The sequence below is a fragment of the Musca autumnalis genome, unplaced genomic scaffold (genome assembly GCF_047663935.1).
Source record: "Musca autumnalis isolate F117 unplaced genomic scaffold, ASM4766393v1 scaffold_4, whole genome shotgun sequence".
NCBI lineage: Eukaryota > Metazoa > Arthropoda > Insecta > Diptera > Muscidae > Musca > Musca autumnalis.
The window spans coordinates 74,120,702-74,148,475 of record NW_027411977.1 but is presented as its reverse complement, the minus strand read 5'-3'; the positions used below and the strand labels follow the sequence as shown (position 1 = coordinate 74,148,475).

Sequence of the window (27,774 nt, the reverse complement as noted above, 5' to 3'; positions counted from 1 at the left end):
TGAAAATTCCAATTCCAGAAACACTCACAAAATCCACACCTATTTCTATGGACGCGACAAAATCGAACCATACAACATCCTTAAGATTCATGGAGTAACAAGTTGAGCCATGATACGAATAGAAGTGGCTAAAATTTCTATTGAAAATCTCCTCTATCGAAGGTATTGAAGCCGTCGGAAGCATAACAGTTTGAAATGGAAGTCTTATCAATGGCAAATATTGGCCCACTGTCTCAAAAAACTTAAATGTTGTCTTTTCCACAACCTAAAATGAAAAATCCATATTAAGAATTTTCTTTTCGAATTCATTAATAACAATTTGTCACCTTAAAGCGGAATGTAAATACCATCATTCCAAAAGACTTTTTATCCGCAGGTGCAAGGTCTAAGTAGTCCATGTGAAAAAACATTAAATGTATTTCAGCTGGAAATTTTGTATCTCCCAAGTCATTTTGAGGTTCAGTTTGTTCAAGCCAATACCAAAAAATTTGCTCTAGGGTATAATTCCCATGTTCTTCTAGTGGTCCAGCATAAATAATTGGTTCATTTCCCTCATAATAATCTATTCGAATTATAAGACTGCCTTCGGCGTTTACCATTACTGCTTCTTTTGGTTCGACATTGAAATTTTCAAATGCAAAAGGTTTGAACTTTTTATATGCAATAGGCACATGCCCTTCATCCAAGGGTAAGAAGTGTTTGCCAATGCATTCAGAGTCGTCCTTTTGTAGTGCGTCTATTTAAAAAATAAGGTCGGTATTAAGGAATATTTGTTGGAAAACTAGCATAAATAAATAAATAAAAACTCCTCAGGTCATATGGCTGAATTATACGAAAGAATCATTTGTGACTCTATAAAGTATATATATTTTTGTTCAGGATAAAATCCTGAGCCACTCTAACGCCCACTCTAACGCCCACAATAATTGAGCTAGAACGCTATATTTTTGCACCCGAGTGTTGAACCTGTAAATACCTATAATTTGGCATTAAAGGCTCTCAGTGGTCGCAAACATCTACAATTAAAAAACATAGGTCCATGTTTTGGTACAACCCCATATAACGGTACCTCCCGATTATCGATATTTTCAGGATTTTAGTAAAATTTTTTGACAGAACTACTGTAATTTGGCATTGGAGATTTCCAGTTGCCACAAAACTTCTCCACCAAAAATTATCAACATAGGACCATATTTTGGTTTAGTACCTTCCGATTTTCGATATTTTGAAAATTTTACTACAATTATTAACCGAACTAAATTTAACTACAACTTTTAACCGAACTAGCTGCGTATGTTAGAATGGGGCTAATTACGCTTCTGTAACACCAGTTTAAGCCTATAGCCCTACGACAGCTTGGCCAACATCTGTGGGTTTTATTAGCCCTTTCCCGAAAATGGTCTTACAGTTTACTATTCAGAATTACTCACAGGGAGTGTTTATTGTCTTATTTACGAAAAGGGTTCTTCGAAAGCTCCTACCTTTCTTGTGAATATACATAATTTCGGTTTTTATACCCTCCACCATATTATTGAGGGTATACTTTAAATATGTCATTCCGTTTGTAACACATCGAAATATTCATCGGAGACCCTATGAAGTATATATATTCTTGATCAGCGTAAAATTCTAAGTCGATCTAACCATGTCCGTATGTACGTCCGCCAGTCCGTCCGTCTGTTGAAATCAAGATACAGCTCACAATTTTTAAGATAAAGCTTTGTAATTTGGTATACAAGTTTCTATTACTCCTATGATGTTTGCTATTGCAAATGGGCTATATCGGTCCAGGTTTTGATATAGCCCCCATAGAACGGTACCACCCGATTTTCGGTATTTTGAAGGTTTTAGCTTTATTATTACACCGAAATGGCTGAAATTTGGTATTTAGTCTTCGTTGGGGGTATAAAACGTTCCACAAGAATTTCATCCGTATCTGTCCACGCCTTCATATAGCCCCCATACCTCCCGATTTTCGGTATATTGAAGGTTTTAGCTTCATTATAACACCGAAAAGGCTGAAATTTAGTGCTTAGTCTTCGTTGGGGGCATAAAAATTTCCCCCAGAATTTTGTCGGTATCGGTCTACGCCTTCATATAGCCCCCATAGAACGGCATCTCCCGATTTTCGGTATTTTGAAAGTTGTGGCCTCAATATTCCACCGAAGTGGCTGAAATTTGGTATATAACCTTTGTTGGGGGTATAAAACTTCCCCCTTTAAATTTGTCGGTATAGGTCCACGCGTTCATGTAGCCCCCATAGAACGGTACATGCCGATTTTCGGTATTTTGAAACTTGTGGCCTCAATATTCCTCCGAAATGGCTGAAATTTGGTGTTTAGACTTCGTTGAGGGTACTCAACTTTCCCTTTAAATTGTCGCTATAGGTCCACGAATTCATTCGTCTGTGATATAAAACTGTTCCCCAGGAATTTGTCTGTACAGGTCCACGCCTTCATATTGCCCCCCATTTCCGACTAAAATTCGTCGGTATAGGTCCATGTTTCGATATAGTCCCCTTAGAAGGTTGAAGGTTGCGACGTCAATATCCCACCGAAACGACTGAAATTCGTTATTTAGTCTTCCAACAGGTTATACAATATTCCAGAATGGTATTTTCAGTAGAGGTCAACGTCTTCCTATATCCCCATAGAAGCGTACTTCTTGATTTTCGTTTTTTTTTAGTTTTAGCCACATTCTCTTACCGAAATATAGGAAATTTGGTATTTAGTCTTCTTTGAGTCTAAAAACTTTTCGCCAGAAATTTGTCGGTACAGATCGACGTGTCTCACGCTGCTTTACCGAAATTGCTGAAATTGTGTATTAAGTCCCCTTCATACACGAAAGGAAACTAATTATTCCATTTTACTTCAATACAACTCGTGGTGGAGGGTATAACAAGTTCGGCCCGGCCGAACTTAACGCCGTTCTTACTTGTTCGTGTTAACATTTAGACCTCTCGGTCTGGCCCAGTTTGCAAGCTATTTTAAGAGCCGTTTCGACCCCCCTACAGAGCAGATTTGGATTCTTTCCCCTAAGACGTATTATAACGTGTCGCATAGTGTTGCCGCAGTCGACAAAAATCGAAAAATTTGATGTTAACTTTTATATATATTTACGTTTCTTTCTTACAGTATATACATCAGATACGACAAATCTGAAAGAATTCTGTCGATATGTGCAGCCATAACGAAGTTGTAGCTCTTAAAATAATAAAAATATTTCAGGGAATGAAAAGCGATAATCATGTGAAAATTAGACGACCACTAAAATAATTATTTCTGAAAATCTTGTTGATAATATAAACAGTTTTGGATGGAGATTTGATGGGTGGGCTATATAGATATAACAATTTAGTGCAATAAATTGACATCAACTGGACATGGGCAAAGTACCGTTATCAAGAATTAAAAATTTAAATTTGATATAAAAAAATTATGATTTCCACCTTGCCTCTTGATTTCCCTTAATTGGACATCTCTTCCGAAGCAAAATGTGTAAAAACATTCTGCCCATCCCTGCAAACTTCTGAGATATATCGGTTCAGATTTTATATAGTCCCCATATATATCTTTTTGAGAATTGAGCGAATTATAGCAAAATAGGAGGAAGATATATATGGGAGCTATATTAAAATCTGAACCGATTTTTACGAAAATCGGTGAAACTACTCAGGGGCATAGGAAAATATCACATATAAAATTTGAAGGCTATTCGATTAAAATTGACCGCGTTATAGCAAAATGGGGAAAGATATACATATATGGGGGCTATATCCAAATCTGAACCGATTTTTGTGAAAATCGGTGTATATATTCAGGACCTTAAGAAAATAACATATTTAAATGTGAAGGCTATTCGATGAAAATTGAACAAGTTGTAGCAAAATCGGGAAAAGATATATGTTTATGGGGCCTATATCCAAATCTCAACCGATATTCCTGTACCCTCATAAGTACTTGTGCAAAAATTCACATGGAAGCGGCAACACTGTGCGTCGTCGGGATGGCAGACTGTTTCAAATCCCCCGTCGCGACCGACGCGTCGGTTAAGTTCCCTACTAGACTATTTATGATAGTAGCCTACAGTAGAGGTGTTGATATCCACCCGTGTGGTGTTCCCAGGCCAGCTTTGCCTCTTTTTGTTACGTCATGTAGCGCGCAGCTTATCCATCTATTCTTTAGCATATGGTTCAACAGTTCCTCAGGACCCGGTCTACCTGGAACTCGTCTAAAGAGTAGATAAACGTTTCCGTGCTGACGTTGGTGCAGATGCATTTGATGTCGATGTATACAGGGAGTGTATACGTCTACATTTCGAAGGTTCTCTCTATATCGCTCATTTACTCAAAGATTGACACATCTCAAATAATCCAGTTTCGAGAAAACGCGTTTTAAGTTGGCGATTGAAATTTGACTTCCCATGGCAACTTAAAAATATTTTTACACAAAAATATATTAGCTACTTGGACAATGTTTTACAAAGAGCTAGCCTGATATTCGTGTTAAATTTCTGAGCAAGATCAAGCATTATTTGAAATGTCTTAATACTTCATAGACTCAAAAAAAAAAATTGTTGATTTATGCCAAACTCCTAGTAAATAAGCTGTAACTCGCTGAGTTTTAGAGATATCAACATGAAAGTTTGACACAAGATAAAGTAGAAGCTCTAGAAAAAATAGAAGTTGCTAACTCAGAAAACGTATTTTTGAGTTATGCCACTCTTTCAGTAAATAAGCGATATGGCGTACTACCTCATGTAATGCGGTTTCCACTGATATGCCTTTTTAACATATGTATGTTGTTTGTATTTAAGCAAATCGTTGGAACTGTTACTCTTTATCATGGTGACGATCGTATATTCCATTGTCTTAAGTAAGAATGCGGTTAAACTTACGAGGGCAGTTCGGAAACTTCTTAGCCTATAAATGACAGAGAATAGTTAGTTTTTCAAAAATATTTTTATTTTTCAATATAATCTCCTGAAACTTCAATACACTTAGTCCAACGCTTTTCTAGCAATCACATCCCTTGATTAAAATAGTTTTCTTCAAGGTCTTCAAAATAGTGGTTTACAACTGTAATTGCATCTTCATTTGAGGTAAAACGCTTGCCAGCAAGGATTTTTTTAGATCTGGGAGCAAGTAAAAGTCACTGGGAGCTAAATCAGGAGAATAAGGTGGGTGGTCAAGCAACTCGTACTTTAATTAATTCGTTGATTTTAGCCATTGTTAAAACACTCTTGTGCGCTGGTGCGTTGTCTTGATGAAAAATTATTTTTTTGTGTTGTAAGCCAGGACGTTTTTCTCGAATTTGTACATTTAATTGATCCAAAAGTTTGCAATAGTACTCTGAATTTATTGTTTTACCCTTTTGCAGGTAGTCAATCAATAAAATACCTTTGAAGTCCCAAAAAACCGTTGCCATAACCTTACCAGCCGATTGAATTGTTTTTGCCTTCTTTGGGGCACTTCCTTCAGCTTCAGTCCATTGTTTGGATTGTTCTTTTGTCCCTGGAGTATAGTGGTGGATCCATGTCTCATCAACAGTTATGAAACGACGCTTAACATCCATTTTATTTCGCTTAAAACGTTCCAAACAAGCTTGAGAAATGTTCATTCTTATGCGTTTTTGATCGACTGTTAACAAATGCGGCACCCATCTTGCAGAAAGCTTTTTCATCTGTAGTTCATCATGCAAAATTAAATGGACTCGATCATTTGAGATGCCCATGATATTAGCAATTTCACGCACTTTTATTCGTCTATCATTTAATACCATATCATGCACTTTGGCTACAATTTCTGTTGTTGTTGCTGTTTTTGGACGTCCACTACGTGGTTCATCTTCAATGCTTGTACGACCACGTTTAAATTCAGCAACCCAATTTTTTACTGTTGCATATGAAGGAGCACTTTCACCTAACACATTCACCATATCATTATGAATTTCTTGTCCCGAGCATGATTTGAAATGTCCCAATACTTCATAAACTCAAAAAAAAAATTGTTGATTTATGTCAAACTCCTAGTAAATAAGCTGTCAGAAAACGTATTTTTGAGTTATGCCACTCTTTCAGTAAATAAGCGATATGGCGTACTACCTCATGTAATGCGGTTAAACTTACGAGGGCAGTTCGGAAACTTCTTAGCCTATCAATGAAAGAGAATAGAAGAAGAGAAATTTTATTTTTCAATATAATCTCCTGAAACTTCAATACACTTAGTCCAACGCTTTTCTAGCAATCACATCCCATGATTAAAATAGTTTTCCTCAAGGTCTTCAAAATAGTGGTTTACAACTGTAATTGCATCTTCATTTGAGGTAAAACGCTTGCCAGCAAGGATTTTTTTTAGATCTGGGAACAAGTAAAAGTCACTGGGAGCTAAATCAGGAGAATAAGGTGGGTGGTCAAGCAACTCGTACTTTAATTAATTCGTTGATTTTAGCCATTGTTAAAACACTCTTGTGCGCTGGTGCGTTGTCTTGATGAAAAATTATTTTTTTGTGTTGTAAGCCAGGACGTTTTTCTCGAATTTGTACATTTAATTGATCCAAAAGTTTGCAATAGTACTCTGAATTTATTGTTTTACCCTTTTGCAGGTAGTCAATCAATAAAATACCTTTGAAGTCCCAAAAAACCGTTGCCATAACCTTACCAGCCGATTGAATTGTTTTTGCCTTCTTTGGGGCACTTCCTTCAGCTTCAGTCCATTGTTTGGATTGTTCTTTTGTCCCTGGAGTATAGTGGTGGATCCATGTCTCATCAACAGTTATGAAACGACGCTTAACATCCATTTTATTTCGCTTAAAACGTTCCAAACAAGCTTGAGAAATGTTCATTCTTATGCGTTTTTGATCGACTGTTAACAAATGCGGCACCCATCTTGCAGAAAGCTTTTTCATCTGTAGTTCATCATGCAAAATTAAATGGACTCGATCATTTGAGATGCCCATGATATTAGCAATTTCACGCACTTTTATTCGTCTATCATTTAATACCATATCATGCACTTTGGCTACAATTTCTGTTGTTGTTGCTGTTTTTGGACGTCCACTACGTGGTTCATCTTCAATGCTTGTACGACCACGTTTAAATTCAGCAACCCAATTTTTTACTGTTGCATATGAAGGAGCACTTTCACCTAACACATTCACCATATCATTATGAATTTCTTGTCCCGATAAACCTTTTTTATGTAAATATTTAATGCAGGAACGCATTTCTAATTTTTCCATTGTAAAAAAATTGCGGATGCGTCTGTTTTGAACACCTGTTTCTATATGAAGGAGTTGCCAGATCGAAACGAAATTTAACATGTGTTCATAACAGAGATGGAAGTTTCCAAAACACTTATCTTTTTTCTGTTTATACCGCCCTTTTTGTGCTAGGCTAAGAAGTTTCCGAACTGCCCTCGTATAGGGCGATAAAATTTTGGTATTGCGTAACTTATCTTGCCAGGTTTGGGAGCAAAAGTGTAAAAAGAGCGACATCGGATGCGGCCATAATGTATTTATTTACCACTCACGTTGAGTAAAATGGATTTATATACTTTTTTATTTGAAACTATTTACTTACATAGTATAGCCTCGATAATCCGGACAACGCGGTAATCCGGACACTAGAATTTTTTACATTATACACTCGGTAATCCGGACATATTTTTCTTGCATAGAACTACATTTACATTCCATGTTACAAAATGTCGCAATCATGATAAAAAAGTTTTCAAATCATGAAAGAAGGATTCCCAAGGTTTTTAAATTGTTTCAAATATGCTGTACGGGTCTTGAAGTTTTTGTGATACCTTTGGTAAAAAAATAATGTAATAGTACTTCGAAATATTGGTTTTTTTCATTGATCGGTTCGATAAAAATCACCGAAAACTATTTCTAAAATTCTTTTAATATTTGTTTATACCCTTAACATTTAAGCCAACGGGATTATCGAAATAACCCCAAATCTGTTTGGGCAAAATCCATTTCAGACAATTTGGAGTCGATTTACCCATGTCCCTCTGGCTGGCTGGTTCGCACGATAACTCTCGAAGAATCGACCTGTTTGGTTAAAATTTTAGGTCTCGTAAATTTTGTCCAAACTTACTTTAAGTTCGAAATTTTTCGCTAAGATTATTCGCACAATAGTTCCAGAAGCGACTAACCGAATTGTTCCAAACTAGGAATGTGGAAATATTACTTCCATGCATATATCAATTTCGAATATGGACTATATCGGCCCACTCCTTTGGGAAAAGTATAGTTTAACAGCTCTTTTCGAACCGTTTTGAATTTGTTTGAAACATGTTCGCCTTGCGGCCACTCTTACGACGGTGCAATTTTTTTGGACGCCAACTAAACTGATAGGACGCCAACTAAACTGACTAGTGTCTAAGATAACCCTCGAGGGAAGAAACCGGTTTGGTCTTAATTTTGTACATCGTATTATTTCTTAAAGACTTGGAATACGTCCGTATGGACTACATCGGAACACTCCTTCGAGTGCCTCTCTCACACAAATTTTGGAAAGAGAGCCGCTTATGGACTCGTCTCGGATTGTTTCAGCTTTTTTGCATTTTTGTCTTTGTGGCACTTGCTACGACGGTACAATTTTTTTAGGGGGGTCAAATTCCATTATTCTTGGGAAATTGCCCCAACATTAAAAAAACATTGAGACGTTATAAGTATTGAGTTTACTTATTTTCTTTGTGTGCGAGGCTGAGGGTATATCTCCGCCGGAAAAGCTGAATGATACTTTCAAACTTGTTTTAATAATATGTAGCGAAAAAGCCCAGATTACGTTTACGTTTCCAGTAATGACGGCGTATATATGTATGTTCTATATCTCTGGTATGTTACCATGTAACCATGTATATCAACTTATGTATGTAAGACAGGACGTCTAAATTATGTCGCAATCATATAAAAGAAATTCCTTGGAAAATAGTGCCCAGGTGTACTAGAGTAGGGTATCACATGGTCGGCCCTGTCTGCCTATAACCCTCTCTTACTTGTTTTTTTGTTTGTTTTGCATTCTCGTGCAACCACCAGTTTTAAATTATATTTTGTCTTATTTGTAAGCTATAACATTTATATAAAACAATTTTTCTTTTTGATTACGACGAGATGAAGTTATTTGGTGATGTTCATAGAGGTCGCTAAATATTCCCCATAATGAGATGAGTGCATTTGAATTCTGAAGTTCTATCGCGAGTCAAAAGAGGCTTATGTCCCATGGACAATTAAAGCAATTTATTTATGTACATGGGCTACGAAGTTTATATCCATAAAAAACTATGCATAAATATACACCGGACGTACGAGGGCAGTTCGGAAACTTCTTAGGCTAGCACAAACAGCGCGGTATAAACAGAAAAAAGTTAAGTGTTTGGAAACTTCCATCTCTGTTATGAACACATGTTAAATTTTGTTTCGATCTGGCAACTCCTTCATATAGAAACAAGTGTTCAAAAAAGACGCATCCGCAATTTTTTTACAATGGAAAAATTAGAAATGCGTGCTGTCATTAAATATTTACATAAAAAAAGGTTTATCGGAAAAAGAAATTCATAATGATATGGTGCATGTGTTAGGTGAAAGTGCTCCTTCATATGCAACAGTAAAAAATTGGGTTGCTGAATTTAAACGTGGTCGTACAAGCATTGAAGATGAACCACGTAGTGGACGTCCAAAAACAGCAACAACAACAACAGAAATTGTTGCCAAAGTGCATGATATGGTATTAAATGATCGACCAATAAAAGTGCGTGAAATTGCTAATATCATGGGCATCTCAAATGATCGAGTCCATTTAATTTTGCATGAAGAACTACAGATGAAAAAGCTTTCTGCAAGATGGGTGCCGCATTTGTTAACAGTCGATCAAAAACGCATAAGAATGAATATTTCTCAAGCTTGTTTGGATCGTTTTAAGCGAAATAAAATGGATTTTAAGCGTCGTTTCATGACTGCTTATTAGACATGAATCCACCACTATACTCCAGAGACAAAAGAACAATCCAAACAATGGACTGAAGCTGGAGGAAGTGCCCCAAAGAAGGCAAAAACAATTTAATCGGCTGGTAAGGTTATGGCAACGGTTTTTTGGGACGTCAAAAGTATTTTATTGATTGACTATCTGCAAAAGGGTAAAACAATAAATTCAGAGTACTATTGCAACCTTTTGGATCAATAAAATGTACAAATTCGAGAAAAACGTCCTGGCTTACAACACAAGAAAATAATTTTTCATCACGACAACGCACCAGCGCACAAGAGTGTTTAACAATGGCTAAAATCAACGAATTAAAGTACGAGTTGCTTGACCACCCTATTCTCCAACATACAACTTTTTAGAATGTCCACATTTATATTATGTAATTTTCATTGCAGCAATTGCCAGTTTGATGGAGAGAGAGGTGAGCCATATGGTAATTCTTTGCCCCTTAACACCCTCTCTTACCGACAAACTGACAATTGCCGCAAGGAAAATTTGCTATACCCTACACCAATATGTGGGGAGGGCATTATAAGTTGGTTTTGGCCAAAAAGTTTGTAACGCATCGAAATAATGGTCGCAGACCCATTAATATACATAACAAAATGAATGTCTGGACGAGCTGAGTCCATCTGGCTACGTGTGTCCGTGCGTCTGTCCATCTAAACCTTGTAATCACGCTACAGGTCGCATTTTTGATCCCATCGTCACCAAATTTTGGATTTTTATGAAGATCCTGGAGGGGAAGAAGCCTATTGATTTTGGTGATTGTCGCATAATATTCAGGGTTTGGAATGGGCAAAAAACCTATTTAGGGAAAAAGTCAAAATTGTATTTCAAAGCGAATATTTCCGCCTCTATATCAGAAGCAAAACCTGCTAATGAAAATAGAAAAGATCACATTTGCAACGATGTAACGTAGGTTGTCGTAGGTGGTCAAACAACAAAGATATCGCAATATCCGCTAATAGAACCCAACTTTTCATTTTTGCGATTTTAATAATAATGACCAATATCACAACTTTGGTTGGGGACCTTCCAAAAACAAACTCTGACTATGAAAGTAGAAAATCCCACATTTGCAATGATACACAGTAGGTGGCGTAGGTGGCAAATAACGGTGATATCGCAATAGTCGGTAATACATCCCATTTTTCCATTTTTGTTTGTAATCACGCTGCAGCACCATGGGGCCCAAGTCAGGGTTCACAGGGACAAGCTTCAAAATTTCGTGCAGATGTTTATAATCGGCCTTGAAACGAATCTGCCAAATTTGGTTGATATCGGTTTATATATAGATACAACTCTCATATATATATTCGCCCGATTTGAAGTAATTGATGGACCAAACACGCAAATTCTGTCCCATATATATTCGCCCGATTTTATGTATTTGGTGCACCCATCACGCTATGTCTGTCCAATTCTAAGACATTTGCAATGTATGACGAAATTTGCACTAGAAAAAAGCTTGCCAAATTATACTGAAATTTCAATTCAATTAAATTTTATTTAACTTGTAATTCAAAGCCAACCGGCCCATCAGTGTTCAGATTTGGATATGGTAATATTCAAAAATGTTTTACAATCGTTGAAGTTGAGGTTCACCATTTAATAAGTCGCGAACTGTCATTATATTTTATATAATATGAATATATTTATATTAATTGAAGTGTTTTAGCGGGGGTCTCATAATATGGACCATAACAAATAATTTTTGTGGAAGCTGCGTTGGTGGTAATACAAAAAAATGGGTAAAAATGTGTTGAAGTTAGCAAGTTTTTTGTGTTTTTTCTTGATTTCTGGTCAAACCAGGGAAAATTCAGACCTGAGCTCAAAGAAAGAATTGTAGAACACCCCTGCGGCAACATGGTTCTAATGTATGACTTCTCGATATATACAGTGCATCCCCCTTAAATCGATGCTGACATTTTGAAGTTTTGAAATCGGGGTTTTTTGAATTTTTCTTATAATTGGAGGGCGCAACCAGATAAAGACCTAAACTATTTATTGGATTGTAGAACTCGTGATTCCACGTTGTTTGATGTATATCTCACGAGTGTGCTCCGTACAGCTCCCTAGTAGTAGGAGTCCAAAGTCGAATTTTTGGTGCGTAAATTTTCTTTAAAAACCTATTTTTTGGATCAAAATTTACATCTGTGACTCAGGTACCCTTGAACCCCGCGTGATTTTAGTTTTTTTCCGCGCCGGATTTAATGAGCCCTACCGCGATCGAATCCATCCACTAAAACCGCTGATATAGATCCCTGAAAATAGGAAAATAAGAAAATTTTATTTTGACTAATCAGCATACTTAAACGCGATTTCCCTTAATTTTTTTACATAAATGGAATCCTTTGTACGCGATAATAAAATTTTTCAAAAAGGTGCGTCATAAATTACAGAGATTCGGGAGTAGTATTCGTATTTAACCAAACATAGAATAAGGTAGCACATCCGCGGTTCTGGACGAATCTGTATAGAATTTGTCTTATTGACGTATCTTTAACAGGGGGTCACTGAAATCGGATGCGCCTTATAATCATATGAACATCGCGTTATTTTTACCCACATGAAGCATTTTAGTGCAGTAAGATGCAACTGATGGCACACTTTGGTCGCTGAATGAAACATGGAAAAATGCAAACATATTGACAGAGATGAACTCGCTCTATGCGAAAAGCACATGTGCCTCAACTGATTTTAACTATTTCGCGCGTTATACGGCTTTTAAATTTTATGTTTTTTCTTTGATTGTAATATCAATATCACTCTTTATTTCCTAATTCTATTGCTTATCACACTAAGCAAATATACTTTCACGATGATAAGCTATTTTCCTTGAAGAGGTTTCAGGTTTCAGGTTTTGTTTGGAAATTTAGCGAAATAGTAGAATAACTCCCAACAAATTTTCTCAAATTTTTCGTATTAAACCAAAAAATATATTCTTGAAATAATGTTCCAACAATAAACTTTTGTCTTTTGTTGTAGCTGCAATATGCAATATAAAATCCTTATCTATAAAATTTTGGTCTCACATTTTTCTGGACATTGTCTAGGTTCTGTACGTATTTTTAATTAATTTTTTTTTTTAGATATTTTTATGGACTCTGAGTTAGAATAAATAAAATTTACTCCAAGATTCCTTCATAATTTTTTAATTTTCCGCGAAAATGAAAATAAATTTAGCAAATATTTAGGCGTCTACGGATAGATATTAAATGTTGTTACCAATTTATATATACATTTTGGTATTATAACACAAAGGGAATTTTTAAATATTTTTTCTTTATAAGGGAATAAAACCCCCCATAACTTTTGGGCGCAGCATCCAATTTTGTGAACGCGAACAGATTTGAAACCACGATTTTTTTCTTAACCCATGTACCAAAAATCGTGAATGTGCTTGTAAAAAATTTTTTTAATTTTTTTTTGAGGAATTGTAAAGGAAATTTGAAATTTCCCATATACTTTTAAAAATCAAAAATATTTTTAGTTAAGTTATTATATTTGAAGAGGTTGGCCATGGAGACCCAATCTCAAATAAAGGATTAAAACTTCAAATCAGTCTTTTGTTTTTGGAAAGACTTAATCCCACTTTGGCCTCCACTATAAGGCTTTGGAGCCCAACAGCTAGGAAGATCTGGTCTAACCCCGCTGCTTGGTATGGTGTGAAACTCATTATAGCTTTTTTGACAATCGAGTTGTCGATTTTTGGAGATTCATCTGATGCGTAACCATTCACTATCGATGACACTGTGTGAGCCGTAGTGCTCGACGGGAAGTCAGTTTACGTCAGAAGGCTTAAGGGTTTTTCCTCTGTTGTTTTGCATCTTTTTGCCATTTCATCAACAATAACCTTGGTTTGCGTATGTGTTTTGGATAGAAACTATTTGATTTTTGATACGTCGTTTGCGATATCTACCTGTTTACATAATAGTTTCCAGGAGTTCCGTTCGGCGTTTCTTGTTATTTTGGTGTATTCCTTTAATCTTGTTTGGTACTTGTAGCAGAATACAGCTGCTTTTTTACGTAGTCCCAAAGAAATTCTCGATCAGAGTGTTTCTTTGCTCACGTATCTATTTGAGCGAACAATTGACACTTGGGTATAAAAAGTTTCTTGTTGAAAACAAGAAACAAGGGAACTGATGAAGATCTGTGGCGAGATCTGAAACTATAGTCTTCCCTGCCTTACCCCTTGGTAAACATCGCCAATTTTTTCCCACTAATAAATTAAAGTTGTTTTAATAAAATATTAAAACAACGACTATGGGATTAAGCCTGACTATTTTGAAAAACAAATAGAAGTCGTCATCCCAAATAAAAAACGCCAACCCTCCTAGTTTTGCCCTTTTGTAAAGTCTTCGGACCACTTTGCCCTTGTTACGAATTTCCCTTGTCATCAAGTGTTTTTCGCAGGTAGACTTCCTTTCTCGAAGGTTAGTTTGTAATATGTCTGTTTATATCCTCCTTACCTAGGCATACTACATCTCATTATCCTAGTCTATCTCTTACTTGTTTTGCGAGTAAGAGTTAGAGAAGATTTTACCCCGCGGGAGTTTGTTAGTTCTCCTACCGGGCGCGTCCCCACCGGCGGATAGGGGGAGGAGGATGGTCGTACCACTCTGTCCAATACCTATTGCATGGTGGGTCTGGGGCAGAGAGGTGGGATTATCCACCTCTGGAAACCTTGAGTTTCCCGCGGACAAAAAACTGACTATGGGGGTGTTCCCCTAAAACAAAAAACAAATATGGAAGGAAAAAAAGAAGAAAAAGTTACGGTGCAGGGCCTAATAAACCCAGTGCCGGCGGGGACCAGTGATCTGCCTACGAGTCACACCCCGTCGATATCATGCGATCGTGAGCAATTCCCATAGATGTGGGTGCCTTGGCATCTGTGGTCGAAGGTAATGCTACAAGCACACAACCTAGTGTAAAACCTAGTGTAAAAACGGAGGAGGATAAAGGGCAGCACAGGGGGAGGATTAACTTGACCCAACTATCTGATGATGGTAGCGACCCTGATTCCGAATCCGATAGCTGCGGCAAAACAAACACCACCGTTGTGGAAAATCCCATGAAAGAGGAAGTCCACAAGATGGTAGAAGAAGTGAGCGAGAGCATCGCAAAGCTCACGACGAAAAGAGTGCAGTGGTCTGGGGCCCAAAGGAAGAAATTTAAGAGGAACCAGGCAAAACTAAAGAAGGAAAAACAGCTGGCTGCTTCAAAGGTTACCACAGAAAGTCCCTCCACTTCTTCGGAAGCGGCGAAGAGGACAAGGTCTCCTGAGGAGCAGAACGTGGCAAAACCCAGTAAGAAGAAAAAGGGCTTCCCACCTTCAATTGCCCAGAACAAACCTCGTCAGGACAAAAGCCAAGGAGACTGCCAAAAGGATCCTTCAAATGATACTGAAGAGGCGAGTTCTGACAAAAAGAAGGTGAGCGCGACGTCGGAATCTTCTGCGGTGGCCAAGGACTCAGTAAAGAAGCCTACTACCACCCAGAAGAGGAAGATGGACGCTGAAACCGGAACGGAGCCGCCATCGACTTACGCCAAGGTAGCCAAGAGATACTACAAGGACGAGCTGTGCTACGCAGTAATCGATACTAGTAAAGGATCTGGAAGGCTACACAAAGAGTACTTACCGGAGATCGAGAAATCGATCAACGATAAAATATTGGAACAAATCCTGCAAGGACGAGTCTCAATAAGAATAAACTGCTGTGAGCCAAGGGGGGACCTCCTATTGTACCACCTGGACTCACACGCAAACTCTGCAGCTCTCGGGGAGGTAGTCAGCAGTATAGCAACTCCATGGGAAGGTGGCAGACTAAAACTGGTGAGGAAAGACGAAATTCCTCACCTAACCAAAGCATCGGTGTACGTCAAGGGGTATGGCTGCAAGCTCGAGACGGAGCGCATGCTCGAGGTCTTTGGCGTACAAAACAAGGCCCTAAAGGTGGAAAGATGGGAGGTCTTCCACAGGGAGGAGAAGGAAGACGGCACTCTCCTTGTGATGGGGATCGACGATCTCTCGCTAGCCGGGCTCGTCAAAACCAAGGGCAAGGCATTCTTCGTCTCGAACTCGGTCTACTTCAAAGTTGGAAAGGCAAGAGTTGGTGAGGAGGAGATTGCCAAACCAAATAACCAAGAGGTCAACCTACCAAAAGGCTATCAGGAGGGAGGAGCAGACGAAATTAGCGACTCCCAAGAAGCCAACCTTCTGGAGGACCAATGATTGAGGTCATCCAGATCAACCTCCATCGGAGCGAAACGGCAACACTAGCCCTGATGGACAAAATAACTAAAGGTAATATACATATTGGTTTAATCCAAGAACCTTGGACCATAAAAAACAAGGTTTCTGGACTTAACCATATAAATTATCAACTTTTTTACGCAAATACGGGATCCCGACCGAGGACCTGCATTATATGCCACAAAAACTTATGCTTTCTTTTTTCTCCAGAGTTGTCATCGTCGGACGTTACAGTATTGAAGCAGGGGAATGGTAACATATACCTAGTATCATTATACCTGCCGTTCGACTCCCCGACATTACCACCTTCGTCGGAATTGCAGCAACTGGTGAGAAGGATAAAGCAAACAGGTAACGAAGTACTAGTAGGTAGCGATGCTAACTCTCACCACATCTCGTGGGGTAGTACTAACATTAACAAAAGGGGACAAGCCCTTATAGATTACTTAAATACTAACGACCTAATTACACTTAACACCGGGAATACGCCAACCTTTGTTAATAGAATTAGGGAGGAAGTACTAGATATAACGATATGTTCAGAAAATTTAATAAACGAGGTACACGAGTGGAGGGTCCTGGAGGAACACTCCTTCTCAGACCATAAGTATATTAGATTTAAAATAGCTAGGCCATCGCCTAACCCGATAACCTTCCGAAACAAATCCAAAACAAATTGGACAAAGTTCGGAAAACGAGTAAAAGAAAGACTTGGGCAACCAGATGAGGAATGCCTAAGTAAGGAGGACATAGAGAGAGATGTCCTAAAGTTAACTGAGGCACTAGTAAAGTCTTTCGAGGAAAGTTGTCCCCTTCGAGAGAGGAAATCCGCCTACGAAAAACCCTGGATGACAGGGGAAATTCGGAATAAAGGCAAGGAGGTCCGCAGACTTTATAATAGGGCCAAACGTAAAAAAGCAGCTGTATTCTGGGACAACTATCAGGCAAAATTAAAGGAATACAACAAAATAACAAGAAACGACAAACGAAACTCCTGGAAGCTTTTCTGCGAACAGGTGGATAGTGTAAATGACGTTTCAAAGATTAAAAAGTTTCTATCTAAAACCCATACACAGACCGAGCAATTGGTCGATGGAAATGGAAAAAGGATTGAAACAACAGAAGAAACTCTAGGCCTTCTGATGAAAACGCACTTCCCGCAGAATACCATGGTTAACACTGAGGCATCGACGGAATGTATTAACTCATCGGAAGAAGCACCAAAGATCGACAGCTTAATGGTCCAACAAGCCATTTTAAGCTTTTCACCATATAAAGCAGCTGGACCAGACCAGATCTTCCCGGCTTTATTACAGAGGGAAGTGGACTTTATTGCGTCCAAACTGGTCGGGATCTTCAATGCATGCTTAAAACTTGCATACACTCCTATAGCCTGGCAGGAGGCAAGGGTAGTCTTTATACCCAAACCTGGCAAGGCAAGTTATGCAACACCAAAATCTTATCGACCGATAAGTTTAACTTCATTCTTACTCAAAACAATGGAACGGACAGTCGACACCATGATAAAGAGTAAGATCCCCAACGATATGCTTAAATTCAAACAACATGCATACGTTAAAGGCAGATCAGTGGAAACCGCATTGCATGAGGTAGTACACCACATAGAAAGAACCTTCGAAATGAAAATGTACACACTTGCTGTATGCATCGACATCGAAGGCGCTTTCAATAACGTAAGCACCGAGACACTTATCCACTCCTTAGACGAGTTTCAGGTAGACAGGGCCTTAAGGAACTGGATAAACCACATGCTAAGGAATAGATGGATAAGCTGCGGGCTATACGACGTGAAAATAAGAGACAAAGTTGGACAAGGAACGCCACAGGGAGGGATACTTTCACCTCTGTTGTGGGTTACCACCATAAACAGTCTCTTGAGGACCCTAACCGAAGAAGGATTTGACCCAGTCTGCTACGCAGACGACGTTATAATACTTATGAGGGGAAAGAATCCGAATCAACTCTGTCGTAGAGCAGAAACGGCTCTAAAAATTGCTTTTAACTGGGCCAGGCCGAGAGGTCTGAACGTCAACCCAGAAAAAACAGAATTATGTCTATTCACTAGGAAAACGAAAATGGGGCACTACGAGGAACCAGTTTTTCTAGATAAGACAATAAATATCTCTTGTACAGTTAAATATCTAGGAGTAATTCTGGATAGGAAACTTAAATGGAAAGACCATATACAAGAAAGGGCCAACAAGGCCCAAATATGTTGGTCAACCTGCAGAAGGGCGATAGGCTCAAAATGGGGGTTCAATCCTAGGATGATACACTGGCTATACAGAAGCGTAATTAGACCAATTCTAACCTACGCGTCTGTGGTATGGTGGACAGCCATGGACAAAAAATGCAATGTGGAAATATTGCAAAAGGTCCAAAGAACATGCTGCCTAAGCATTAGCGGAGCAATGAGGACCACACCGACTAGGGCTCTAGAAACAATTTTGTTTGTACACCCAATAGAGATTCAGGTAAGGTATGAGGCAGCCATCGCAGCTGTAAGGCTAAAGTCGATGAGCGAGTGGATCGAAAAGAGCCACCAAACATACCACCAAAACATATTAAAGGTCACAACGGGTGAATCTATAAATCAGGTAGTATCGGACCGTATACCTGAAACTAGTGAAGTAGCCTTGTGTGAAGTGTCAATACCTGACAGAGACATGTGGATCGAGGGAGCTCTAGCACAGATTCCCGCTGGAAGCTGTGGGTTTACGGATGGGGCTGTGCTAGGGGGGAGAACCGGACTGGGTCTTTATATAATGGAACCGGAAACGGAAATCTCCCTCCGTCTGCCGGATCATAACACGATCCTGCAGGCGGAACTCCGGGCGATAACAGAGTGTCTGCTTTGGTTTGATACACACACAAGGCCTACCACTGTAAATATCCTTACGGATAGCAAAGCAGCCATTAGAGCTATATCAACCAAGACAGTGAAATCTAGAACTGTCTTGGAATGTATTAAATCTATAAATAATTACTCCCAACACGGTAAGGTAAACATTATATGGGTACCAGGGCATACCGGGATTAGGGGTAATGAAATAGCAAACTCCTTGGCAAAACAAGCCAAGGAGCAATCAACGGTAAGTCTAGAAAACGCTAAGCCGTTTAAAGCTACGCGACTAGAACTAAAGACATGGGCAAAAAATGCACATGTATCCCTCTGGAGTAGTGGAGAGAAGGGAAAAAACACAAAAATCCTATGGGGAAACCCAGACGAGGACAAAACAAAAGAATTACTTTTACTAAGTAAAAAAGATATTAGTAGACTGACAGGAATCCTTACAGGTCACCTAGGTCTAAAAGCGCACCTGCACAAAATAGGTTGTGCAGAAAACAGTGAATGCAGAGCATGCGGAGAGGACGACGAAACGTTGGAACATTACCTCTGCCATTGTCAAGCCTTCACAAATCTGAGAACCCAGTTACTAGGGAATGACATTATACCAGGACTCGACCAAATTAGGACAATCGAGTTCAAAAAGATCAGAGACTATGTAAATAGGACAGAGATCCTAAACTAAGTAAAAAAAAAGGATAATCCTTCCATAACCCAAAATTAGAGCGCACAACAGGCCTACTTATGGCTTAAGTGTATGTCCACATGGGCATGTGGTGATCTAGTATCACCCCTCTTATCAACCTAACCTAACCTAACCTAGAGAAGATTTTGATAAAGGGCAACACTTTGATATAGGCCCCATATAAAGCCGTCGGATTGGAAACATTTTTAGTTACATGTTCTGACCTAATTCAGGCATTTGGAGTATCCGTGGTCATAAAATATCTCCACCAAAAATGTGTTTATGAAAGAAACCAAAATATTTCGTTTAGCTAATTTTTTTTTTTTTTTTTTGATGGAGTGTTTAATAAATTTGGCCCAGCCGAACTAACCGATTTTTTACTTGTTTTCTTTTCTTAAGGGCGCGGCTGTAAACCGATGTGACACCAAGGGAAAGCTACTGTCCTTTTGAGATGAAAACTGATTGGTCATGGACTTTTCCACGAAAAAAATCAATCAGAACATGTGCTTCACATTTTTCACCCCATACTTAGGTTAATGTAAATTATTTTTTGTAGTAGAAGTTTAGATGAAGTAAAAAACATATTTTATCCAAAAAACGGGGGTTTCCAAACAAACCGGTTTTCGGTTAACCGAAATTTTCAATTTTTTCAAAAATTTTAAAAACCGTTTTACCGGTTTAAACCGGTTTTGTTAAATAGGTACAAATTTGCTCATAATTGATATAACAAAAACATTGTTCCACAACATCCCATACGGGACAAGGGAGACTTCTCTCATATCAATGAGTGCACCCCGATTCATATTTAGCTCAATGATATGGGACCTACTGTTTATCGCCGAGTCCGAACGGCGTGTCTTAAGACACCACTTATGGAGAAGTTTTTCAAGGCTGAAATACTCAGGAAATGTCGCCAACATTACTGAGGGGTATTTTGCCACCGTTGAAAATTCTTTGTTTGATGTTGCCTGGCCGGGGAATCGAACCCCCGACCTTCTGCGTGCAAGGCGGGCGTGCATACCATTGCACCACGGTGGCACCCATAATTGATATATATTTGATTAAAAATGTGCGGCAAGGGGTAAATTAAGTATAACCACTTCGTTATTATATAATTATCTCATAATATCCTTGTTATTTGACAATAAACCTCGAAGTGGGACAGCAAAATTTAGACCGAAATTCTGCCCTAAGGATAGTAAAACTCTTACAAATATAAAATTGTGTACCAAAAGAATTGAGTTTACATTTTATTAACTTCGGATTCTTCGTCTTGCTTTGAAAATCTCAAATTATCGTAAAATTATTGAATAATATTTATAATATTTGAATAATGACTAAGTTGGACGAAACATTCGTTTTAAATTGTAGCTACTATTGCTCTAGTTCCTAGTTCACTGCATTAGTTCCAAAATGTATGAGTAACTTCATAAAAACTAACGTGTGATATAACGTATACGCAGATTTTTCATACAAATGATGTGTACCATTGGAATTTTGTAGTGAACTAAATTGGCACAACTCTACATTTTACACAAAATTTGTTTTCAAATTTAAAGGTATCTGACATTTAAAACATTGTCGTACCTTGTGTAAGTTAATTTAGTTTACCTTCAAAAATACAATTTTAATGAAATATTAAAAATATTACTATTTTTTTAAACCGGTTAACCGACACAAATAACCGGGTTTTTCAGTTAACCGAAAATGACGTTTTTGGCAAAAACCAGTTTCGGGGTTGTAAATCAAAACCGGGTAACCGGTTTCGGTTTTGGACACCCTAATCCCAATACACAATTGAGTCAGCACATATACATTACCTGCCAAGGTATTATCGGTCAAAAATACAACAAATAGACCTGTAAAAGAAATATGTATTTTAATTGCATGTATTTTATTTGGAAAATGATTACAAAAAAACAAGTGAGCCAAGGCTATAGTCGGGTCGGGGCCGACTATGTAATACCCTACACCACTACACCTGTGCATAAGCTTTTGCTGGTAAAATATAAAATACTAGCAAAGTGCCCGCTACTTCGTATGCGGAAAGGATATAAAATAGTTTTAATCAATATTTATTTTTATTTTAGTACTGTTCGTACCCTTTTAGTTCGATTTTTAAGAATATCAGCCGTATATCACCCTTACACATTAACAGCGAGACCAACGTTGCACACCAATACTCACCCTATATCCAAAAAATACAGATTCCAGCACTGTTCCTACACCCAACAACAAATTGAGTACGTATTTCGACGACATATTAAAGTAATAATTAAAGTAATCGTAATTCCAAATCTCAATATTCCAGCTGTATCCGTTCGTGCAATTCCAAATTGTACCAAACTTAGTACCATTTCGTATTCTTCGTACCCATATGTAAGATTTTCGAAAACTACCTCAATCCTTCACTTTGACAGTAATCTTAATTCCGAATTTCAGGACTCCAGCCATATCCGTTAAACCAAATCCAAATTGTACCAAATTTAGAACAATTTAAAACTTTCGTACCCGAATGTACGAATTTTCCTTCCTCAATTCAACAGGCCTACAATAATCATAATTTCAAATTGCAGGATTCTACCGCTATCCGTTCACCTAAATCCATATTGTACCAAATGTATTACTTTTCGTAACTATAAGTACGATTTTTCAAAACTACCTGAATCCTACCCTTCGACTGTAATCGTAATTCCATAATTTCAGGATTCCAGCTGTATTAATTCACCCAAATCCAAATTGTATGACTTTCCAAAACTATCTGAATCCTACACTTCTACAGTAATATTAATTAACGAAGTCAACCGAAATAAAAATTCAACCAAAAAAATAAAAATTTAAAACTAAACATAAACAACGTCTTTTCACTGACCTTTAGCCGAAATATACATCAAATATAAATTACCATATAACAGATCAACAATAAATAACAACAACATTAATTCCAAATTTCAGGATTCCACCTCTATCCGTTCACCCCAAATCCATATTGTTCCATGTTTAGTACCATTTAGTACTTCTCTTACCCATAAGTACGAATTTCCAAAACTTCCTGAATCCTACACTCCAACAGTAATCTTAATTCAGTTTACTAAAATCCAATTTGTACCAAAGTATGCATTTCCACAACTCCCTCAGTCATACACTTTAACAGTAAACTTAATTCCGGATTTCAGGAGTCCAGCTCTCTATCTTTTCACTCAAATCCAAAATGTACCAATTTTAGTACTGTTCATACCCATAAGTACCAAAACTACCTCAATTCTACAGTCCAACAGTAATCTTAATTCCAACGCTATTCGTGCACTCAAATCAAAATTGTATTATAAATTTCGTGCCCATATGTACGAATTTCACAAACTACCTCCATGTCTCAATCCCACACTCCAACAGTAGTTTTACCATATCCAAGGATTCCAGCTCTATCCGTCCCCAAATCCAAATTGTACGAATTTCCAAAACTATCTTTATCCTACACTCCAACCGCAATCTCAATTCCAAATTTAAAGTTTCAAGTTCTTTTTATTCACTCAAGTCCAAATTGTACCAAATTTAGTACCATTAAGTACTTTTCGTACACTCATAATTTCGAAAAACCCTTTGGTACATCTTTTTTGCTCTTCATCAGTGACCCTCAGTCCAAATTTGAGGAATCAAGCTCTATCCGTTCACCAAATCCAAATTGTACTAAATTTAGTACCATTATTACTATTCGTACAGTAAGTGATCTTAATTCCAAATTTCAGGATTCCAACTCTATCCGTTAGCCCACATCCTAATTGTACCAAATTTAGTACCATTTAATACCCATAAATACAAATTTCCGAAACTACTTCAATCTTACACTCCAACAGTAATCTCAATTCCAAATTTCGGGATTGCAGCTCTATCCGTTCACCAAAATCCCCATTGTCCAAAATTTATTAACATTTAGAACTTTTCGTTCCCATAAGTACGAATTTCCAAAACTACCTCAATCCTACACTCCAACAGAAATTTCAGGATTCCAGCTCTATCCGTTTACCTAAATCTCTATTGTACCATTTCGTACTTTTTGTACTCTAAGTACGAATTTCTAAAACTACTTTAGTCCTAGTAATATCAATTCCAAATTTAAGGATTCCAGCTCTATCCGTTTACCCAAATCCAAATTGTACTAAATTTAGTACCATTTAGTACTTTTCGTACACTCATAGTATATAAAAACCCTTTCCCCACCCTCAGTCCAAATTTGAGGAATCAAGCTTTATCCGTTCACCCAAAACCAAATTGTACTAAATTCAGTACCATTTAGTACTGTTCGTACACATAAGTACGAATTTCGAAACCTAACTCAATGCTCCACACCAACAGTAATCTTAACTTCAAATTTCAGGATTCCAGCTCAATCCGTTCTTCCAAATGCAAATTGTACCAAATTTAGCACCATTTTTTACTCTTTGTTCCCAAAAGCACGAATTTCCAAAACTACCATTCATTCATTCCCATTCTCCAGCAGTAATTGTATTATCAAATTTCAGGATTCCAGCTCTTTATGTTAACCCAAATCTCAACTGTACCAAATTTAGTACCATTTAGTACTGTTCGTACACATAAGTACGAATTTCGAAACCTAACTCAATGCTCCACTCCAACAGTAATCTTTATTCCAAATTTCAGGATTCCAGCTCCATCCATTTTACGAAATCAGAATTGTACCAAATTTAGTACCATTTAGTACGTTTCGTACATATAAACACGAATTTCCAAAACCACCTCAATTCTACTCTCCAACAGTAATCTTAATTCCAAATTTCAGAATTCCAACTCATCCTGTTCGTCCAAATCCAAATTGTACCAAATTTAGTACTATTTAGTACGTTTACCACCCATAAGTACGAATTTCCAAACTGATCTCAATCTTACACTCCAACAGTAATCTTAATTCCAAAATTGAAGATCCAGCTCTTTTCTTCACCCAAATCCCCATTGTACCAAATTTAGTACCATTTAGTACTTTTCATACACATAAGTACGAATTTCCGAAACTTCCCCAATCCTACACTCCAACTGTAATCTCAATTCCAGCTCGATCCGTTCGCCCAAATCCCTATTGTACCAAATTTAGTACAACTCAGTACATTTTGTACCCACAAGTACCAATTTAGTACTTTTCGTTGCCATAAGTACGAATTTCCAAAAGTATCTCAATCCCACACTCCAATAGTAATCTTAATTCCAAATTTCACTATTCCAGCTCTATCCGATCACTTAAATTCATATTGTACCAAATTTGGTACCATTTAGTACTTTTCGTACCCAAAAGTACGAAATAAAAAATATGGAAAAGTGGTATGTACGCCAACCATCAATAGGCTTTTTCTCTGTGAGGAAAAAAGGATGCATTACCGACTATTGCGACATGTCTGATGTTTCACCACCTATGACAACCTACTTCACATCGTTGTAAAGGTAATATTTTCTACTTTCTTTGCCAGGTTTTGCTTTCGATATATCTCCTAGAGAAGAGAGATATTTGCTTTGAAATAAAACGTTGGCCTTTTCTCCAAATAAGTTTTTTACAAATTCCGGTTTTTCCCTCTGTGGAAACCCCATTAACACCCAAAATTTCGTGATGATTAAATCAAATTTACGACGTGTAGAGTGATTGCAAAAAATTAAAAAAATGGGATATATAACCGACTATTGCGATATCTGTGTTATTTGGCCACCTACGCCAACCTGCTTTACATCATTGTAAAGGTGGGATTTTCTACTTTCATAGTCAGACTTTGCTTTTGGAAGGTCCCCCACCAAAGCAGTGATACAAACAAAAAAAAACATTGTTCCACAACATCCCATACGGCACAAGGGAGACTTCTCTCATATCAATGAGTGCACCCCGATTCATATTTAGCTCAATGATATGGGACCTACTGTTTATCGCCGAATCCGAACGGCGTGTCTTAAGACACCACTTGTGGAGAAGTTTTTCAAGGCTGAAATACTCAGGAAATGTCGCCAACATTACTGAGGGGTATTTTGCCACCGTTGAAAAATGTTTGATGTTGCCTGGCCGGGGAATCGAACCCACGACCTTCTGCGTGCAAGGCGGGCGTGCATACCATTGCACCACGAAGCAGTGATATTCGTCATTATTATTAAAATCGCGGCTATTTCATTATCTTCGTTGTTTGACCACCTACGACAACCTACGTTACATCGTTGCAAAGGTGATATTTTCTACCCTTATTAGCAGGTTTTGCTTTTGATAAAAATAAAACGTTTTATACCCTACACCACAATGTGGAAAAATTCGCGAAATATTCGTCGGAGACCCCCAATGTGGTGTACCAATCTTCATATCTCGACGAGATAAAGCGATTTTGAGATGTGTGTCCATCCGTCCGTCTGTCCATTATAAATTGTAAACACGCTCCAGGCCGCAATTATGGACCGATCGTCACGAAATTTTGTATGGAGGTCGGGTTCAGGCCAGAATAGATCCCTATTCTTATTGTATTCTAAATTTTTATCCGATTTTGTAGCGGCTCTGTATGTCGCAATTATAGTCCGATCGCCTCGAAATGTAGCGTGATTACAAGGTTTAGATGGACAGGCGGAAGGACGGGTACACATAGCCAGATCGACTCAACTCGTCGAGACATTCATCTTGGTATACATATACATATCACATGGTCGGCCCCGTCCGACTATAGCTTTTGCTTACTTGTTATTACGAGTACTACAAATGGGGTGATTTTGAACTCTTATTATAAATAAATTATGTATATTCAAATCAGGTTCCATTCATTTTAGTTGGATGATGTCGCTGAAATTTTAAAAATGCCGAATATCGGACGGTACCGTTATATGGGGACTATGTCAAAACGTGAACCTATACCGACAATTATGTGTCGGAAAATTGTATAACCCAAATGAAGACTAAATGCCAAATTTCAGCTACAATTTGATAATGTGGCTAAAACTTCAAAATTACTTAAATCGGGCAGTACCTTTATCTGGGGGCTATATCAAAACGTGGACCTGTTCTGACAATTCTCTGTCAGAATATTTATACCATCACTGAGGCTAAATATCAAATTGTAGCCATTTCAGATGGTTAATGTGGCAGAAATCATAAAAACATCAAAAATCGGGAGGTACCGTTATATGGAAGCTTTCCAAAAAATCTTTATAAATAAAAATCAAATGTCGTTCGTTGGCAATGTCGTCAGTTGAGAACGGCTGCACTGTGCTGCACTGTGGTCGAACTTGTATGGGAAGAGCGGCCAAAAATACTTCCTGAGCAGATAACAATACGAAAATTTCAGTAAACGCTAGTTCAGCAACACAAATAAAAACAAGCAAAAAAATTCAATATAGGTCCAAGGTTCGGTATAGCCCCCATAGAACGGTACCCCCTGATTTCAGGCATTTTGGGAGTCTTGACCACATCTTTCAGTGAAATTGGCTAAAATTTGGCTATCGGTATTCCCTAGTGTTGGAAAACCATCTAGCAACTTTTTTTGGACTGGCTCCATGTTTTGATAGGGCCCATACTTAGTTGTACCGCCCGATTTTCGGAATTTTGAGGGTTTCATATAAGTTATTAAATCAAAATGGCCGAAATGTCACTTAATCTTTCGTGGATGTAGGCTACCCCCATAAAATTTTCGATTAATGTAGGTCCGCCCTTTGATTTTGTCCCCATAAATAGGTACCGCCCAATATTCGGTATTTTTAGGGTTCTAGCCGTGATAATCAATCAAAATGCCTGAATTTTTAAAATTTTACATTGAGGACCACATTTTAACGTATCCTTCATATAACTGAACCTCACAATGCCTATACTATATATTTAAACAGCTGAAATGTATCACCTGCACATTTGAAAAAATGACAAAAACAATGGCCCACAGGGTCTCTAACTAAAATTTCATCACACCATAACGCGGAAGTTCGACTCACGGCGGATCTGTCCTTCGG

General features: G+C 37.9%; 3 protein-coding genes across 3 annotated transcripts in view; all 3 read right to left on the bottom strand.

Annotated features, from left to right (window-relative positions):
- LOC141401064 (uncharacterized) overlaps positions 1-27,774 on the bottom strand; it is a 105,912-nt gene that overhangs the window by 24,399 nt on the left and 53,739 nt on the right. The window lies entirely within an intron of this gene.
- The window catches only part of LOC141401065 (uncharacterized), an 81,675-nt gene that overhangs the window by 258 nt on the left and 53,643 nt on the right, over positions 1-27,774 (bottom strand). Inside the window, exon 2 of the mRNA XM_073980893.1 lies at positions 29-265. Within this exon, the coding sequence (XP_073836994.1) occupies positions 29-184 (156 nt within the window). The 5' untranslated portion in view covers positions 185-265. The remainder of the gene's footprint in view (positions 1-28; positions 266-27,774) is intronic.
- The window catches only part of LOC141401063 (uncharacterized), a 66,350-nt gene that overhangs the window by 32,680 nt on the left and 5,896 nt on the right, over positions 1-27,774 (bottom strand). The window contains exon 2 of the mRNA XM_073980891.1: positions 21,627-21,665. Coding sequence (XP_073836992.1) covers positions 21,627-21,665 — 39 coding nt within the window. The remainder of the gene's footprint in view (positions 1-21,626; positions 21,666-27,774) is intronic.